The sequence below is a fragment of the Sylvia atricapilla genome, chromosome 1, assembly GCF_009819655.1.
Source record: "Sylvia atricapilla isolate bSylAtr1 chromosome 1, bSylAtr1.pri, whole genome shotgun sequence".
NCBI classification, from domain to species: domain Eukaryota; kingdom Metazoa; phylum Chordata; class Aves; order Passeriformes; family Sylviidae; genus Sylvia; species Sylvia atricapilla.
The window spans coordinates 61,299,719-61,317,375 of NC_089140.1; the positions used below are offsets into that span (position 1 = coordinate 61,299,719).

Here is a 17,657-nt window from a genome sequence, read left to right on the forward strand (position 1 = left end):
GATGTACTGTCTATATGACCACAGAGGACGTGACATCAAATGTTGCATTTATTGCTTCTGATTCAAAGTATTTAATACAAAGATGGAAAGAGTTGCAACACCAGAATTACCCAAGTATTTTTAATGTACATTTTAATCCTTCAAAATGGCACACAAACAGAACAAGCAACACCTGTACCTTCACAATGAATACTGGAATAATTTGGAAATCTGTAGTTTTGAAACACAGGTAAAATTTAGATATAAAGAACAAATACTAAGATAAAAGAAAGCTATCATAACTACCAGACATACATGAGCATTAGGCAGATACTGGCCCCAGATAGTGAACTGCAGGAAAAATTTAATACCTGATTGAATCCATGTGACATTACAAATATCCTACTGAACTTAAATGCTGATAAGTTTTGTATGGGTCTCAGAAACATCCCAGAACTCCTCCACCTAATCAATTACCAGCAAAAGGAATGTATGCCTAAATAAGATTTAAGAATCCTTGGGAGGCTCATGAAACTTACTTCATAGCTGAATGAAAAAAGGTTTCCATCACCCTCTTTAAGAAATTAGTGACCATAAAATGCCCCTATTTTACCTATTCCACATCACCTCAACAAGGTGCATGCACACAATGTCACTTGAACAATCTTAAAATCATAATAAAATACTCCTTAAAGACTACATTTTGTAAATTGTGGTGCACACCATAACAAAAGCATGGATTTCTACCACAAAGGCACCACAAGACAGAGGTATGACTACTGATAACAACAGAGTCATACCATACCCCAACCATTTATGTGTGAAGGTAAGCCCAGAAACACTTCAGTGGCTGACTTCTATTGTAGGGATAAAACTCCTTACCTTGAAAAGACTGTTTGGCTCTGTCCACCAGTTCTTCAATAGGATAACTTGCTAGATCTCCTCTGGCATGCTTAGTTTTACAGTAGGTACATGCATTGAGGCATCTGTTCAGAAAATGAAAATACTCAGTTTTAGCCAGGAAAGCCATTATATGTACAGCTGTATTTATTATATACATATGGAAATGAGTTTTTATATCTATGACCAGAAAATAGTTAGTATTCCACTCAAAAATCAATGAAATCATTTGAAAAAACATTTTGTTGTCCTACCTTCTTAAAAAATCTTTCACATCTGTATGAAAGCTTGAAAAACAATGAGTGAGAACTACATACAAAACCTAAGAGTGGGAATTTTTTAGAAAGGTAAAATAGGGTTAATAATTGTTCATTACTAAACATAAATCTCCAGGTTTCCAATCCCTCTATTACATAAAAAATCCAATCCAAACACAAAAATACAGGAAAAAATTCCTGGAAGGCTGAAAGTAGATTTTTAAAAGTGTGTATTCTTGAAAAGATATTTCAATTAGATTTTCCTACTTTCCTTTGGCTTGAATAAATAGAACAAATAACATAATCACCAACAGAATCACCAACTAGAAAGACAGTTTGGCACCAAAGATTGGGGAACTAATGAATAATTCTACAACAAAATGAAGGAATGATGTGACTGTTTTCAATTTACCTGACAATACACTAAAGACAGATTAATTCAGAGTATAAGGATAGAAAGACCAAAACGAACAAAAACTACCCCTCATTGTAAGCTTGTTGTGCTTTCTTTCCCTTCTCCCCTTTTTAAAGCTGATATTGCTCTAGCTTTTTATAGATTAAAAAATTTAAACCTAAGCTCTAAAACCCCCACAGACTCCCAAAAAACTCATTATAAATATTTCTATTGTTCAAGCTTACTAGAATACCATAAATTCTGTCCATTTTCATAATAAAAAGGCCATAGCTTCATGAGGTCATAGAATTTTTAAGGCTGGGGAAGACCTCCAAGGTCATCAAGTCCAATGCTGGACCGATCACCACCTCGTCAAATACACCACAGCACTAAGTGTGATGCTCATTTCTTGAACACTCTCAAGAACAGTGACTCTATCACTTCCCAGAGCAGCCTGTTTCAATGCCTAGCCAGCCTTTCAGTACAGAAGCTCTTCCTAGTGTCCATGTTAAACCTCCCCTGGCACAGCTTCTGGCCATTTCCTCTTGCTCTGTTGCGGGTTGTCTTGGAGAAGAGACTGACCCTCACCTGGCTACACCCTCCTTTCAGGCAGGTGTTGAGGGTGATAAAGTGCTGATCCTCCTTTTCTCCAGGCTAAACACCCCCAGCTCTCTCACAGCTGCTCCTCATCACACTTGTGCTCCAGACTCTTCTCTAGCTCTGCTGCCCTTCTCTGGACACCGTCCAGCCCCTCAATGTACTTCTCTTAAGTGAGAGGCCCAAACCTGAACACAGGATTCAAGGCACACTCAGCCTCACCAGTGCTGAGTTCAGGGGACAATCAGTGCCCTGGTCCTGCTGGCCACACTATTGCTGACACAGGCCAGGATGCCACTGGCCTTTTGGCCACCTGGGCACTGCTGGCTCTTGCTCAGCCACTGTGAACCAGCATCCCCAGATGCTTGTCCACCGGACACTGTTATCTCCACTCTTCCCCCAGCTTGTAGCAATGCAAGAGCAATTGCTATGATCCAAGTGCAGGACCCAGCATTTAGCCTTTCTGAAATTCATACAGTTGACCTTGATCCATCACTCAGCCTGTTCAACTCCCTCTGCAGACCCTTTCTGCTCCCCAACAGACCTACACCCCAGCCCAACTTTAGTGTCGTCTGTAGACTTACTGAGGATGCACTTAATCCACTCATTCTGACCATCAATAAGGTTATTAAACAGGACAAGAAAAGATCTGGGTACCAGAATAGGCAAATGCTTTCAACTCCAGCATAGCTGGAACTAATACCACAGAATTTTCAAAACAATATTGAAAAGGCAAAGATAACAATGGGTGGGTTGTGATGAAGTCACCAGCTACAAGACTGTGTTTACTACTTGGACATATCTTGTCTTCTGTTATGATGTATGGCATCTCCATCATTAGGTGATTACTGCTTTGCAAACTCCAAAGGCTTTACTTCACAAAGAAATAGTTCTCACATGCTTCATTTACGGAAGCAGGGGGTCAGGAAGGGCAGAACACTGCCCAGAACATTTGCTCAGATGCCCTCCTGCCACTGTACATCCCTTCAGCCCTGAGACCTTCTCCATTCAACAGACTCTTAAGTTCTGCAAGAGAACATCTAGGTAATTTGTGATTCTCTCTGCTAGACTAGATATCTATATTATTTGTTGTGCCTACCAGACCAAAACATCAGATTTTGGCATCTACTTCAGATCAGAACACTAAAACGTATTGCTTAACAGCGATCAGACTACTCTATTAATTAAAAATATATACAAAAAAGATTGCTAGTAAAATATACAACTGGTGATTAGAAACAGAAAAAAATCCCTCAATCTGAATCTTTACAACATGTTCCAAATAGGTGATTCATTGTCACCCAAACACAACTTATAATCAGATGTGTCTTGCCTTCTTCTGCAAATGAAAAGCCTTTCGTGGCACAGGATCCAAAGCACGTGTTAAAGGTAGCAGTTGAAATCGAGAAAGTGTAGGCAGATAATTAGTTCATACTTTGTCTGTGTAACTAACACACCAAATGAAAATGTTTTTCTTCTAGGTCAGTGTAATCTAAAGTTTGCCATGAATGGCTTTCCCACAAACCCCTCTTTCTCTCCATGCTGCCCCTACAGAAAGCACGTCTCCTTCCTTTTTTTACTTTTCTGGACTTTCTTTTTGTTAGTTTGTTTTTAAAGCACAACTCTCCATTCAACCCAACACTACATTTTTAAGCACACTCCCATCCTGACATCCCACTGTCACTCTCCCTCCACATTCATTTATAAGCTAAACCAGCTTTTTTTCACACACCTACACAGAGAGGAAACATTATGGATCAGTCAAGGAAACATAAAATCAGTTTCAGAATGAGTATGTCTTCCCTTTTGAAACCAAAAGACAAAAAGTGTGAAATTATGTACTAACCTTTGTACCATACTAACCTTTGTTTTGTCCAAGAAAATAAAATTACCAGCTATTTTGCCAAACTTCTCAGGTCAGGAAATTTTACTACAACAATCCTGCCCCTTCAACAGCAGCTTGCTTTAACACTAGCTTTTTCACTCGCAGAAGATAATTCTGTCAGCCATCAGTAACAAAGGGATTCATTAAGATTTTTTTTCTCTTGGGATAAAGTAAATTTATTTGACTCAAATTTAAGCTTAGATTTGGGGGTAAAGAAACACACAAGAGAATCCAACGACAGCTTTTATAATTGCCTTAAATTTGTACTACTTGCCAAATACTGAAATTATTAATCTCCAAACCTAGAGCATAATTTTCACATCTTCAATCAATGCTCTTATTCTACATGACTACCTGAAAAAATGCAGTAACAGCAGCTCTTCTATGGTACTTCAGTAAACTCTGTCACAAAGAGAGCATGAAAAATTGGGGAAAAAAAGCACAAATTCAAAAATATTCACAGTATTATTATGATATTTATTATAACAATACTATAGTATTATTATGGTATTATATGAAATATATATTATCTATATAAATATTATAATATAGCATAGTATTATTATAATATTTGCCCATACTTTCACAGTATTACTTTCCAAATATTCACAGTATTATGTGGTATTGTTTCCAAGACATTTATTACTATAGTCTTTAAGTGCAACTTCAGAGGGTTGTTTGATTTATTTTGGTGTAGGAGCTGAAAGTTGGAACTTGGAGGCAGACTTTTTCAAGTTTTGCTGTGGTAATTAAATTATTCCTGCTATAAAAGGGAAGTATTGGGCATATCTAAATAATTTAGGTTTTCACATTTTTTGTTCTTACAGAGATTATACAACAAAACCAGAAAGAGACAGACTTAGATGTAACATAAAAAAAGGATCAGTTTTAGAAAGCAAACCAAAGGAGACAAAAATTCTATATCCCATTTGTACCATATTTGTCAATACCACCTTGGAAAAGGAAATACTCTTATGTGCTACAGCTGACCAACAAAAGAATGCAGACTTAAACTACTTGTAAAATGCTGAACTAACCACTTTTCACAGATATAAGAATTACCAACTCTTGAAAATAGAAATTTAAACCAAACTGTAAGTATAATCAAGGCTCTGTAGTGGTTTCTTCCCTAGTAAGCCAGCCTCCACTTCAAGTTTCCAGAACAAATCACTCATATGGCCATGCTGCCACATACTCAGACCACAGACAATCAAGTGGAAAAAGGCTTTTGGGAGCTCTGAGAATATGAGCACTCCCTCTGACTAAGTGGCATCCACCACCAAGTGGATCACCTAAAACCAACATATCCTTAAAAACCTGCCTTTACCACAGCTGTTGCTCAAATACATAGGACTAAATAGCCAAGAAGCCAGTACTTGTAAAAGACTATTTGCTTTGTGTTAAATTGGGAGCCTTCTTCAAGCATTTATAGCTGGTTTGTAAATGTTGGTTTGTATTAATGCAGCTATTTTTTTTTTTTTTTTCACAAAGAAATCCAAGACATTTGTAGAAAACAATAATTAATGATCATTTTGTTTGTAATTGCCAATATGTTTTGGCTAAATTTTATGGTGATTCCAGAACAAAAAACACTCAGTCCTGGTTTTCCAACGTACTGAACTGATTAAGGCACTTTGAATTATTAACCTTTTGCTTTGAATTATTAACCCTTAATCAGCTATGTGCCCAATACGCAGAACTATTCACAGCAAGATAAAATATTATCCACAGATAAATTACTACCACGTGGCTAATTTAAACACTTTAAACACATTACCAAATTGAGTATCATCAACATTTTGGTAAAGTGCCTAAAATTTTCTTGTAGACCTAGGTAACAGTGGTTTTCACAATGTTTAGCTAGTATGTGCTCATGTTGTGCATTATACTAACCAGACTCTTCATTTTCAAAACAGTAATATTCTTCATAAAACATACATTTAATATAAAAGGCTCCCCCTTACAGATGGCAATAATTATGAGTCAGGATGCTTATGGCACAGCAGAAAAATAAACACTTTCCTTCGGTGGGACTAATCAGTGGATTTCAGCAGCAGACAAGCATGAGAGTGCAGACACGAGGGACAAAATTCTGGTTCCTCTTAATGGAACTTATGCCACTAAGTTTAGTCAAGACAAGGTTCCACTCTCAGATGTGAAGAGTATAAAATGTCTTTCATTCAAGGATCAGAAAACAGCTCAATTACAGCGTGTGATGAGCCATTAGTGCACACATCACCCAAATTCAATGTGACTGATCAAGACCATACATCTGTGATCAAGATGGGAGAATTGGATGCTGCAGTGGTGTCATATGACAGAAGATCTCTGCTACTTTGCAGGTGGTTAGACTTGAGGAAGTGCTCCTTCAATATCTGGAATAATCCAGTAAACTCCTGTTGCTCCTAAGGCGGTCTACCAAATTGGAAATCGCCATCAAATCATTAATCACAATTCAGACTAAACACTAATATTTGCCTTCATGCGATCTGACTAGCTATACATATTGAAGATTTTATGATGTTCGCCCTATTAAAAAAAAAAAAAAAAAAGAAGAAGAAATCTGCCAGTATTGCAGTGCCACTGACCCCCCTGGCACATTACATCAGTACAAACATAGAAAGATTGCTCATCACTGTCTCCTACACCATTTCTCTGCACCTACCACCAGACTTTCTCGGGTGGTCTCAACAGCTCCAGGCCAAGAATATTTTGTATTAAAACTGCGGTTTTCCTGAAAGGGGAACATCATTTGCTTGCCTCACAATACAGGTTAAAGAAGAGATTTATGCTTTTATAAGATACTTTTATCTTATATTCTGTCAAATGTAATGTTGACAAAAATGCTCTGCAGTGTGACTCCCTTTGCAGGCTTGACTGAGCAAAAGAAATACTCGAAATACCTACTCCCAGCAGGTGAAAGGATAGATATTAGCCACAAGCTATTCATCAAAAGCCAGAATTAGTAGCTAAAATTCTACAAATGTTTTTCTGCTTAGAATACCAAGTTTTGAAAACCTAACAACATTTACACTTACAGTTAAATATACTATATTATAGAATTAAATGCAAGTTATACTTCTTAGCATTCTACCTCTATGAACTCTATTTTTTTACTCCCAAAATATCTAAATTTCCTCAAGCATAACTATAATGGATCAGGAGAAAAAAATAGTTCACAGGAAAATAAAAAAAAAATTAAAAGTTTAAAAAAGGCATGTCTGATATGCCTGACTTGTTTTCAGGAAACCGTTCTTATTGCTTGAAGTTTGCACATTTTACAATAAAGCTTTTCAACCAACAATGACAGGGAATATAATTTCCTGACAAATATTTGGGGCATGGGAGGTTGTTTTCACTTTAGAAATATTCACGATTTAAAATGCTTTTGAAACAGTGTGAAGCAATTTCTCATAAGGGCTAATTAGTCTAAGCAGCAAACCACATTATTACAGAAATACTGTTTCTGGTATCCCAGCTTGTTCAGACTGAGCTTGGACACCAGCCACAGGTACACACATGCACTTGAGGTTACAACATTTTTGATATGATAAGAACAGGACTTGTCCAAACTTATCTTTGTAGCCAAGTATTTTAGAGATACGCTGTGATAAAAGTTCTCTGAAAGTGCAGTGCCAGCCTAAAATGTCTCTCAAGAGAGTTTTAGCAGAAAATGGTATGACCCTTCAAGTAATACTATACAACACATGGGACACCGCACACATTTTTCTCAAAGTATCATACAACCATGAGATGCTGTTTTTTAATTCTGCTACTCATGCCATGCTCAGCAAAATGGCAAGAAAGTGCGTTAAATTTTGTTCTTCTAAAGACCTTTGAAACCAGTGTTTTACTTGGTAATGTCTCACTAGTTACTAATCAAAAGGAATTTGGAGAGAATGCAGCTCCATTGGTTTGATAAGCCATAATATGGTTTAATTTCGCACTTTAAATATTTGCATTTTCTGAAACTGAATTCCTACAGTCAAGTGCAGGTGATTCAAAGGTCACAGCTGTGTAGTTATATCATCTACATTCACCTTGCTCACTTCAAGGCCAATGATTTAACATCAAGTGCATCAATGGCACTTTTCAATGTTTGTCTAAAGAACTTGATTAATTACTCTGGCCACAGGGTTTTGCAACTGAATTAATATATTAAGGCATTCTAAACTGATATTTATCTGATATTACAAGATAAAAGGTCCCATTGCTAAGGTGCACATATCTGTGTTCCCCATCCTGACCCAAAGCAGTGCAGTGCTTGATGCTTACTGGAAACTGCAATGTTTTTCTTTCTCTGCAATTCAAACTAAGGCCCTATGATTCACAGAGACATGAGCTATTTTAGAAGTATTTCCAAATAGCTGCGTGGCTATGTAAAACTCAGCTTTGGGGGCAGATCAAGACAGGCATTAATATGGAGAAAGCAACTCAGCTAAAACAGCACAGGTAGATAAATGAGGTTCTGCGGTTGCAGGGAGCAGAAAATGCCACAGCATTGTAACTACAAGTCATCAATTCTTTCAGCACTTCATAAACAGTAACAATATTTAGAAGATGGTGACTCCTGGTCTCAGTCAAATCCTAGTAATGAAGGGGGTAGAAATGAAGAGCTATGGCAGAAAAATCTCAGATAAAAAAGATACTTTCTTAGAAATCTGCTCACAGCTAACCCCAGAGAGGCAGTGGCAGAACAGCCCAACATCACTTTATCACCATGCATAAGAAACTGTTACTCTCACATCCCTCCTAATGAACAGCAGTGGCTGGAAAACGACCTCTGTGGACAGGATTCCTGGAGACTTGATTTAATTTATAAAGTTGCAGAAGGCTGTGACTTGACAACTGCCTTAGTATTTAAAGCAACAAACAGTATAATTGTATTTAAAACATTCTACTGGGGGGAAGATGACTTAGCAATAAAATACTCTACTGGGGGGGCAGAGGACTTAGCAAACTTACACAGAAGGGGCTGCAAAACACAATTGGGTTAGTAACAAACAATTTCAAAAGCTTTTAAAAATCGAGCTTTCAAAGTTTTTTATTAAATACTACTGCTTAAATTAAAATTTTTATTAAATACTACTGCTTAAATTAAAATTTTTTAAGGGTTCGGGTGTGTATAATGAGCACATACGAAGTTCTATTTCAGGAATGAAGCATTTCAGCAGATCTCTATGACTGGAAGAAGGCTAAAGGGAGTCAAGTGTCCTTCTATAACCAATCCACTTCATTTACCATGCATCTTCACAACATTCACAGCTCCTGAATCACCCCCACAGAAAACATGGTTGAAAAGTAGACCACTGCCTGTGATAAGAGCCATTGTTTTTACTTCCTGAATGGCTTTTGGGACAGACCCTTTTAGAGTGGTGAAATCTCACAGGAAACATTAGGCTGCAGTTAATTCTGTAACATACAGCAGGTACCACACAGATTCTTGGGATAAAAGGTATTGTTTTTGTACTGGTCAAAACATCCTGGTGTTTTAAAAAAAAAAAAAAAAAAAAAGTTACATTTCAGCAGCACTAAAACTACCAGGCTTAATTTAGACTTTATCTGAGATTGCCATCACTCCAATTTCCAAAAAAGCATTTGTAAAATGTGTGTGGGAAAGTGGGTCTGAATTGTCTAGGTAAAATAATGGAAATAACTGCATAATAAAAACAAACTCACCACTTATAACCTAGTGATGCCTATATAATTTAAGTCAAAGTTACAAGGTGCTTATATAGCTTGACTTACAAGATATCAATATAACCAGATATATCTATATAACCTAAAACATGATCTTTTATGCATCTACATAACCTGAATCATAGCCTTTTATACCTATAAAACATAAATAACGTTTTATACAATGCAATGGCTAGCATACGGTTAACAAGTTGCTTAATGCTGAATAGAAAAAAAAAAAACAAACAAAAAAAACCACCAAACGAACAAACAAACAAACAAAAAACCAAACCAAAACAAAAAAAAACCTCACCAGGTTTAGAGATAGTTAGGTAGGGTACTACTGAGAAAATGTAAAGCCAATATGCCACAAAATAAAGACTCTAGACCAGTTAAGACCAGACAGACCAAGGAACACCATGACTGTGTGTGGTCTGCAGGCAAAGCTGAAAAGTTCAGCTGTGAAGAAGACCTTGGAAGCCTTCATCAAAGACCCCTGATGACCCCCCAGTTGGGGAGGCACAAGCACAGTGTAGAACTATCTAATAAGCATGAGATTATACAATGTAACTTAGTTCTGGCTATATGTGATGATGTTGTAGTGACATAATGACTGAGCAATACTTAGTGTATAAATATACCACAGCACTTGACAAAGGTAGGTGAGTTAGGTGGAGAAATCCCCCTCACTCCCAGCGCTGCAATTAACAAATACCTGCTCTATAGACATGGGTCTATGGGGATTTATTTCCAGCCTATCTTTCCAGCATCACTAGAAAGAATCTCTTCCCAATAATTGCATCCACGCAAAGCTTTTTTGCCCCAAAATGTCCTACTGGTTGTGGTAGCAGTAGGACTATTAGAAACTCCAATAGGGACAAAGATTTAAGCAATTAATAATATGCTGTTGATCCTAAATGTCATTTCTGTCTTGCAATAAAATTGTTAGTCTTGCTGGAAAATAAAGGTGGCTGTGCAGCAGTAGATACACACATGCTTCAAATACACACTCGTCCCTATGTATTACTTTGTCAATGTAAAATAAAAGAAGGCCACACATTCAAACACTAATTGCACAATTCTAAATTTCAGATTTCCCAAGCAATTTAATGGACTGATTTAAACAGTTTTTCTTATAAGATGCATGGACTGATTTCTTTTTAAAACAGAAATTTAAACCAGGGCCCTTATGTTTGCCTTTAAGAGTCTCCAAAGGGATTTTCAGAAGCAAATTTATGCCCTTTTTGAACAGTTACAGAGTTGAGTCAGTCAGACCATGGACATAACTTTCTTATTTAACAAACAGTTATGAATTATTTTATTTTCATTGTTTTGTAATGCCATTGTTTGAATGTATTTAACTATGTTTTGCAGAATTTAAAACTAGTGACAGCACAGAAAAACAGGAAACTGTAGTTTTTCATTACTAATGATCATCAACTTATCCATGTGCTGTACTTCTCTAAAAATCTCCAATTCAAATGATTCCTCACATCTTTTATTCTACTTTATGGAGTTTTTTTCCCTGCCATTTTCTTAACTTTTTCCTCTCGTATTGCATTTGGTGACCTGTAATGCTTTTAACTCTCCTGCAGTATCCTCATGTCTCAGTGACTGGAATGGTTTGACATTCATCCAAGCCAGTTGGCCAGCGTTTGTATGCTTTGATTTCCTCTTTAACTACTCAAGTCTGTGGTGAGCCTGAAACTTTTCCAGTTCAATTGCTGCCAGCTCTGATAGAAACTGTAATTTGCTAGCCTTTTTCTTGTTTGTTTGGGGTTTTTTTCTTATTTGTTTGTTTTTCCTTGCAAAGCACTAAGATGGACAACGAGCTTTAAGACTTAAGACGATTTTTTTTTGCCTGGTCACCTCCATTGCAACTCAGATAGTTACAGTCAGTCATTTAAAAGAAGATTGGAAAGACTATTACTAAAGCACTTAATGCATAAATCAGAGCATTAAAAACAGGCCACAGAACCTCTTGGGGATTCAGGATCTAAACAGCCTTCTAGACATTACAGGCTGGAAAATACACAAGAGGCAGCTCTAGTCATCCAAAGCAAGACTTAACAATAAAAAGGAATGGACAGACAAAACACAAAGTAGCTCAGCAATTCAGTTGTTTACAGGCCTTAGTCAATACTGAAATAGAAGCTTTTTTTGTATTTCCACATCTCCATCTGGTTACAACATTATCTTTGCAATGGCTGACTTGAACCATTTTTTCAGCTTCAACCAAGTTCTTTAAAAGACCCAGCCTTTTGGATAAAGGGAGCTTTTGCAGGATGTGCCTATGAGCTGTTGAACAGACCCAACAAGTTGATGTAGCAAGGAACACAAACTAGTTATTTCCCTGTAGGAATGCTTTCACAAATAAGGTTGATGACATCATACTATAAGATGTTTATGTGCTTTTATAGAGATGGGTTAAATAGTCATTTTCCTTGAGGGGCTGAGTTGTCTGACATGAACTGACCTTGCTTTCTACAAAGAGGTGGCAACTGACCCTGCAGGATGGGGAAGACTGGGGATGTCATATGTCTTAATTATTTTTTTATTATTTTTGACTTGCAAGGCCCCTCTAGAATCTGTAAAGTCAAACTTCTGTGATATGGATTGAATAAGTGTTCAACAGAGTGGATTAAAAAATGGGCTGGACTACTGGGATGTGGTGAGCAGTACAAAGTCTAACTAGTGGCTAGTTAGTATTGGAGTTCTTCAGGCACTGACTGGCACTGGGCACACTCCAACCTCCCAACTTTACTAGCACTATAGGTGAAGGGACGTGATCTCTGCAGCAAATCTCAAAGTGGAGGCGGGGAGGATTACTTCACGTGCTGGAAGGTGGGTTTGCTATTCAGAGGGACATCAGCAGCCTGGAGAAAGGGGCTAACAGGAACCCTGTGGAGAGTTTCCCTCTAAAATTCCCTCTAAATTGTTGGGAGGACCATGTACTTTGGCCAAACACAAAAGCTATATGCGTCATAGAAAGCAACCAATAATAAGCTGTAGTTTTGCAATATGCATAAGCTAATTACTGTCTATATAAAAATAATAACTTTGGAAGCAATAAACTGAGACTTGTTGATCATAATAGCATGAGACTCGTCTCCCACGGCCTCATTTCCAACAGAACCCTGTGAAGAAAACCAGCTTGTTCCTTGTGGAGATGAGGGGCTCTTACTGCTGTCTACAAAGGGATGATGGGAGCACACAAGGAAGACGCAGCCAGGCTGTTGGAGGTTCAAGGTGTCAGGATTAGAAGCAACACACATGAGTTGTAAAACAGGAATTTCAATAGGCTGAAGGAAGTATTTTACCATGACAACCATCAAGTACTGGAACAAGCTGCACCACAACTGATCTCATCTCTTTGAGACCCTGGAACCTATTCCTTCCTAGAGACTAAGGACTTTTGCTGCTCCAGGTTATGTTTGTGTCCACACATGTGAGCAGATGCATACCCACAATTAAGTTCCCTGAATGGAGGAGTATATTTGCCTCTCCATACTCCTTTGAAATGTTCAAATCAACCCAAAATGTAAACAAGTCTTATCAAAAACAAAACAAAAGGTTAAATTTATCTGTTTTGTTGCGAGTTACATATGGCCATATTTTAACTTCTGAATTCACTCAACTTGAACTCATACTAAAAGCCTAAACTCTCTTCTGCAAAAACACCTTTATCACATGTTAAAGAAAAGGATGGGGGGGTGGGGGAATGGATCTGAATGTATTGCATAAACGACAAAGAAAAGCCCCTCAGTGAGCAGATGTTCATTAGGCTGCTAGGTGTGCTCATGTCTAAGACAGTTTATACGATCTAGATTCAAACTTTCCAGTCTCACAAGACTTGATGGAGATAGGCGTCTAAGCTTTGCTTCACACAGCATCCCTTTGGAAAATAAAGCCATTCAGCTCCTCTAGACTAAAATTAAAAAGCCACTGTATTAACTGAGTATTTAGGGTATTACTCTCATAATTTCACTTGAAAAGAGAACTTTACTTTTCCCCACACATTGTCTGCATCAGAAAATAATTTGAGCATACAATAAATATTCAACAACAGTCATAAAATATTCCCCATATACATAAGACATATCATAAATCCTAAACTCCTAAAGAAAGAAGAGTAGGAGGACAGCAGAGACCAGAGTTTTAAGTGAATATAGGTGGAGCAATATTACCATTGAGACCTAACTAGCAGTAAGTGCTATTCAAAGGAATATACAGAAATCAAACTAACTGAAAGAAAGTAGGTTTTAGATTAGATATAAGGACTAAATTCTTTGCTGTGAGGGTGGTGGTGCACTGGAACAGGCTCCCAGGGAAGTTCTGGATGCCCCACACCCTGGAGTGTTCAAGGCCAGGTTGGACAGGCCTTTGAGCAATCTGGTCTAGTGAAAGGTGTCCCTGAGGATGGCAGGGGAGTTGGATCAAGGTGATCCTTAAGGTCCAACCCAAATCATTCTGTGATTGTAACTCCCTGTTTTCTTTAACTGACTTTTTTTTTATAAAGAGGTATGGTTCCACTCCTGTATTTGACTTGAACACTACACTCAAGGAAACAACCCTCAAAAATACATAAGCTGCTGGAATGAACCAGTAATACAAGAAAAGGGCCTAGTTTAAGGATGACAATTGCTATTATAGACTCTGCAGTAAGTTCAACAGCTGGTCTGAACCACAAAGAATGACTGTGTTACATATTAGCTGCTTAAAAAGTGTCTGCACAGCAGCCTGACTTGCAGCACAGATGCAGGGGTTGTATAATGAGTGTGTGAGAGAAACATTTACAGGAGACAGGAACCTGCAACAAACAAGCTTGTACAAGCTTATTTGGGGCTTTCACATACACAAATCTCTACACTTGGAGTGCATTCCCTGTTCCCACAAAAAACCTGCTGGATTAGGATTTTAACATTTCTAGGAAACACTTTTGAGACCAGCTTCAGATATAGCAAGACACCCTTCAAACTGTAGACACAAGCCAAAAAGCACAACACTATCATACTCCTTGTCTTCAAGCAAAATGGCCAAACCTAGAGAAGACATCACTTCTAAGCCTTTAGTCAGAATCAAAGGTTATTTATGTGCTTACAGCGTGCTTGGTGAACACACAGGCTGAGCTATTTTCCCTCACAAAACTGTCCTTTAGACTATTCCTAAATGCAAAACAAAAACAGTATCTCAAAAGTTATTACATTTTATTTTACTGAAGAATTATAATATACCTAAGGCAAAAGATGAAAGTTCCAATGTGTGTTTGACTAGTTATAAATCACTACACTATTTTAGCAATACTTAAAATTTTAAAAAGTATCTCATAGATTTGGAAAGAAAAAAAAATTTTAGAAAATCAGCTAAAAACCATAACTTGCAGGAAAAAAAACCCTTCTGCACCAATAATAAAGGGAGTTCTTCTTTAAGCTCTTTAACAAATGATCTAAACCAAACTGCTAGAACAGAGGAATGTGAATGACTAAACAAACCCTTCAGTAAACATTCCCCAGCTGCAGTTTTCAGCCTAATAGCAAGTTAAAATGTGGAGACTCCATCTACCTTCTGCAAAACGATTAAACTTCACAAGCAAAGCAACATTATATGACATACATGACTCACAAACCATAGTCACTGCAAACAAAAAAACCACTAGACATTTATCTCTTAAAAACAAAAAAAGACACCAGGACTGGCACCAGTCTGCAATGCAAGAAAGAGCATGTGATACTTAGACACTTGTGTATTAGTTTAAAAATAAGCCAGATAAGCATGTGATGAGTGACAATTTTGTACTTGACCTTTGCTTTAATAGCTCCTTTTCAAAAAGTCCACATAGACATCAACAGAACTCCTAAAAAAAAAAAAAAAAAAAAGGAAAAAAAAAAAAAAAAAAGCTAAAACCTTACATCTCATCCAGTGTGTTGAAAATAGACCCTAAAAATCAAGATTCTACATAGAAAAATAAATACTTATGTTTTGAAGAACAAATTCAGAAAAAAATACTTTTTCTTTAAAAAGCATTGGTGTCTTCTTGTAAATCAAGCTGACGAAATTCAACATGTTACATTAGAGACAGAAGCTTGGGGTGTATATTTCCAGTGGGAATATTTCACTCTGCCTAACAGGCAAGGAATTTGGGAACAAGAGTTCCTCTTTCCTGAGGCTGACCAAGCCTACAGGATTGCGCAGGAAATTCTTTTAAGTCAGGAAATGAGGATGCATTCTGCATGGGACAAGAAATCCTCACTTTAGGGTATTGCTTTCTAAAGTGTGAAACCACAACATCTACCACTGGAGTAAGGGTCTCCACCAGCATTAAGCAAGTCCTTTATTATCCATAATGTTTGTATTTAAATCCATCTGAGTTTTTCTGTTGCTGTTTATATTTATTTAAAATAGCCCAGAGTCACAGAGTGGTTGAGGTGGGAAGGGACCTCTGGAGATGATCTAGTGCAAGGCCTTGCTGCTCAAAGCAGCAGCAGCCAGAGCAGGTCCAGATGGATTTTGGTTATCCCTAAGGATGGAAACTTCACAACCTCTGGGCAACCTCTGCCAGAGCTCGATCAGCTCCACTGTAAAATAAGTTTTTTTCTTACATTTAAATAAAATGTCTTATATTTCCATTTGTGCCCCCCACCTCTTGCTCTGTCCCTGGAAAGTGCTGAGAAGAGGCTGGCCCTGTCCTCATTATGCACATACACGCACATACTGAAAAGCTCACCTTCACAGCCCTTTCACTGGGCCTACTCCAGTCTTCTTATCTCTCTGATATCAGAGCTCCAGCCTTGACCAGGGCTGGGCAGAGCAGAAGGATCATCTCCCTCCACCTCTGGAGACACTCCGCTCAGTGCAGCCTGGGAGGCTGTTGGCCGCCTTTGCCAGCTCACGTTTATCAAACACTTTTTTGTGTGTGTGAAAAGAAGCCTTAAAAATGTGGTTTGCCCATTTTAAACTGAAGGTAAGGAGATGTATGGCACAGAGTTTGATATTTTAGGCCTAAACCTAGTTTTGTGCTTTGCCTAAATATATCGGGTGGTGTCAGTGGTGATACTAAGCAAAGCTTTCAGAAGCAAAGCTGTTAACCACACTCCTAATAGTACAACATTCACTAAGTCTTCTTTCTTTACTTACATTTAGTGTATTTGAGATACAGAGTAAAGACTTAAGAATCCCCAACCACTCTTGATGCAGACTACATCTCCCTAAAAAAGGGCAACCAAGAGTAATTCTGAAATGAGGAATTAATCATTACAATTAATCATGAAAACAGGTAAAAGATTTAAAAACTGAATTTTCACTTTACCACCACTCCTCCAAGAGCAACCCCTCTTTATCCTGAAATCAAAACCAAATATGGCAACATCAGACAAAATTTCTCGCTGCTTCAAAAAAGTCAGACAACTAAACTCCATTTGTAGGGGCAAAGCCTGTTTTAAGTAACACTGACACAATCCCACCAACAGGCACTCTGGTTTCTTGACTCCCCGGGAATGATATGCAAACAGGAAAGCACCAGCTCTCAGACTTGCAGTTGTGTCTGCAAGAAAGGACATTAACAAGAATCACACACAAAGCTCCACTTTCATCATGCCAGGACTATTTCTTTTGGATTCACATTCTTGCTACACAGGACAAGATGAGTCCCTGAAGATGTAAATAAGCCAAAGGAAAAAGAACAGATTAAACAGAGGTCTTTAGACCTGTCTCCTTCACATGATGACATACATGACTTAATGCTGCACTGGTAACTATAACTGTCACATTTAGGCTCATTCCATATAGACCTTTCATGTCTGGAAAGATGCTTTATGCAAACACAAGTCAGGAGCTCCATCGAACACCTGACATACTGATGTAAACTGTTACTTTGGGGAGTTTTATCTACTAATACACTTCATAGGGACAGAGAGAAACATCTGATCCTAATTTTCTAGACACAGTAGTTGGTGTGCACTTGACTGAA

At 37.8% G+C, this 17,657-nt stretch overlaps 1 protein-coding gene across 2 annotated transcripts in view; it reads right to left on the reverse strand.

Moving 5' to 3' along the window:
• Positions 1 to 17,657, reverse strand: part of CDKAL1 (CDK5 regulatory subunit associated protein 1 like 1) — a 379,742-nt gene that overhangs the window by 206,313 nt on the left and 155,772 nt on the right. For both annotated transcript variants that reach the window (XM_066323931.1, XM_066323939.1), the window contains exon 9: positions 862 to 965. In XM_066323931.1, coding sequence (XP_066180028.1) covers positions 862 to 965 — 104 coding nt within the window. The remainder of the gene's footprint in view (positions 1 to 861; positions 966 to 17,657) is intronic.